Source organism: Phalaenopsis equestris, unplaced genomic scaffold (genome assembly GCF_001263595.1).
Source record: "Phalaenopsis equestris unplaced genomic scaffold, ASM126359v1 Scaffold001316, whole genome shotgun sequence".
Taxonomy (NCBI): domain Eukaryota; kingdom Viridiplantae; phylum Streptophyta; class Magnoliopsida; order Asparagales; family Orchidaceae; genus Phalaenopsis; species Phalaenopsis equestris.
The window spans coordinates 190,627-193,710 of NW_018165755.1; the positions used below are offsets into that span (position 1 = coordinate 190,627).

At 35.4% G+C, this 3,084-nt stretch overlaps 1 protein-coding gene across 1 annotated transcript; it reads left to right on the forward strand.

The window, feature by feature from the left end:
* The first annotated feature begins 1,403 nt into the window (after positions 1 to 1,403).
* On the forward strand, positions 1,404 to 2,412 carry LOC110033992 (ethylene-responsive transcription factor ERF022-like). Its single transcript, XM_020738199.1, has one exon. It carries the CDS (start codon positions 1,622 to 1,624, stop codon positions 2,213 to 2,215), a length of 594 nt encoding a protein of 197 aa, XP_020593858.1. The 5' UTR covers positions 1,404 to 1,621; the 3' UTR covers positions 2,216 to 2,412.
* Positions 2,413 to 3,084: the final 672 nt, after the last annotated feature.

Here is a 3,084-nt window from a genome sequence, read left to right on the forward strand (position 1 = left end):
GATTCGTTCGATATGCAGACGAGACGAACACAAACATGTTTTTTTTGTTCGATTTATAAAGGAACCAAACACGAACAATCTTGTGCTTGATCGTGTTCGAATTTATTATTAAAAATATAAAATTATTTAAAATAATTATATATAAAAAATTTATCATATTTTAAAAATAATTATATAGTTTAAAAAATTAATCCCTATAAATTATAATATATTAGAAATTGTTAATAATAATTTATTAATTTTAGTTGTATAAATATTATATATTTATATAAAATAAGTTATATAATTAATATAATATATTAATACACTATATATATAAACAAAAAAAAAACCCCTAAGCTCCTTTACCCCAACCAACCTCCCATTCCGCTAAGTTTTGTCTGCTTCCCCTTCTTTAGATTCTTCTCTTTTTTCTCTCAAAATTGTGAAAAGTTTTTTGCCGCGAGAGCTTAGGGTTTGTTGTTTGTGTTCGTTCTCTAATCACTACTACTGTTTGTTTTCAATTTTTTTTTTATTCGGCGAGTCGATGTTGGATCAACTACTCAGTATTCTTGCTTGGTTGCTTGTAAGGCTACCGAAGTGTCATCTTTGTGTATCTTTTCTTTAATATTTCATATTTATCTTCAAGTTCACCTCTTAGCTTAAAATTTATTATATTTCTTTTAGATTTATTTAAGTTTTTTGAGTGAAACCTAGTTTTTGAAGTTTTTGGGGTTGAAAACTCGCATATTGCCTCAAGATCTGAATTTTTCAAGGATGAGATATGATAAAAATAAAATTTGTAGGAATGAATAATAAGTGTTGGAAACTGAAATTTGGATTATATATATATATATATATAATTTCGAGTGTATTTTTTTATTTATAATGTATTTTTAAATTGTTTATTTATTACTTAATTGTTTTATAATAATGATTTATAGTTTTTTAAGAATTTAAGTTTGAAACTTTAAATGTATATTTCATTTGTAACTTGTTTTCAACTATTTGTAATAATATAGTTGAAGAAATAATATTTTTTTTTAATAGAGAGATATTATTTATTCATTTATGGTAATTTGAAAATTAATAATTAAATTTATTATCATTTTAAAAATTCAAACAATATAAACAAATTTGAAAGATTTCAAATAATTCAAACAATTCGAATAATTCAAACATTTTGACTTTATTTCAAACAATCAAACAAAACACAGACAATATTTTAACGAACAATTTCAAACACGAGTCTATTTCATACAACTTTAATTTTAAATGAATAAAATACAAATATGAACTCTATTTGTTCGCGTTCGGTTCATCTGATACATATATAAATCTTCTTAAACGGGTAAAATAGCATATATTAATTTTACAGCAAGCATCTTTTCTCTCTCTCTCTCTCTCTCTCTCTTTCTCTCTCACATCCAGCTGTCACAGATTTAGCAACACGAACGGCACTGCTCAATAACACGAGGTTTTATTTATTTATTTACTCTTCCAGATAAATAAACCAAACCCAAGTGCTGGAACAATCACCATTTTCACGTCCTTCCGCATTTGCCAGGAAAATCATCTCCTTCCCCAGCCGCTATATAACTTATGACGCCACTCAATAAACCAACTCATCAGACGCACGCAAATGAAACTGGAGCACGACGGAGCATCCGCATCCGCATCCGCCGCCACTTACCGCGGCGTTCGCAAGCGGAAGTGGGGGAAATGGGTTTCCGAAATCCGCGAACCGGGTAAAAAAACCCGAATTTGGTTGGGCAGCTTCGATTCCGCAGAAATGGCCGCCACCGCCCACGACGTCGCCGCCCTCTGGCTCCGCGGTCGAGACGCCCGGCTCAACTTCCCCGATACGGTCTACGACCTCCCTCGCCCGGCCGGCTCCCGGCCCAGCGACATTCGAACCGCGGCTGCGGAGGCGGCGCAGCGGGGCCCGGTCCGGTTCAGGCCTGAGCCGCTTCGGCCCGTTAGGTGTGTGCAGGGTTTGTGGACCGGGGACTGGGGCCTGGAATCTCCCGGGATGTGGAGGGAGTTGGAGGAGGCTTTGTTGCTGCAGCCACAACCGGCGGCGGCGTTGGGGGAGGAGGGTGATGCGGGGGTGTGGGGGTGGCATCGCCTGCTTAACTTAACGGCTGTCGTCCTGTTCGGCTTCTTCGCATTTTTGTACTGGAAGGAGCTGGATTGTGGTTGTGGATGCATGGCTAACTCCATAACTAAGTTTTAGAATTATTTCACATTTTAAATAAAAAAGTTAATGTTTTCTTCTGCTATATGTAAATGAAGGGAGCTGACAATTTGAATGGTAAGGGCAGTTACATGGCTATCATAAATGGAGCCAAAATGTAGGTATTATTGCTGTGATAATAAAAATGCTAGAATTTGAATTTTGATTGCGTTATTTTTGTGAGTATAGCTTCATTTTTTGGTTTATCACAAGTTTGTACAGCTGGAGATCTGTATTAAAAAGATGTTATCGGATTGATGTGTGTCAGATGATTTATGATAATAGGGTAATAATTTAACATCTAAACATTGGACGAAGATCCTGAAAAGAGAATGAGGCAGAAGGAGATATCATCATTCTTTTACGTGGCAAATACTGAAAAGAGAAAAAAAACACGGTGCTTGACTAAGTTTAATTAATCTATTACATTGTAATTATGAGTATATAGTTTCACTCTTCTCCTGAATTAGTGAAGATAAAATTACAATATTGATGTAGTAAAAAAATAGCTGTAACAGACCACAAAGGTTGTAGTAAATTGTTATGGAGGGTGTAATTCATCATGAATATTGTAGATGAGGACTAAAGCGCAGCTTTTTGTAGAGGCCATAGTTGAAAGTTGTGGTAGTAGTTGGCCATGTAGGCCATAGGCGATAGCTTTAAGAACGTTGGTTGGCCACAGTAGGCATAGTAAAGAGCTGTGATAACATTTGTAGGCTACATAGGCAAGAGTTAGAAGTTGCATGAGTTGTGAGCCATGTATGTCGTAATATATCACATAGGTCGTAGCGAGAAGCTGTAATAACTCTTGTAGATTATTAAGGTCGGAGTTGGGAGCGGTGAGCCTATATATCATAGTTTTTTCATGA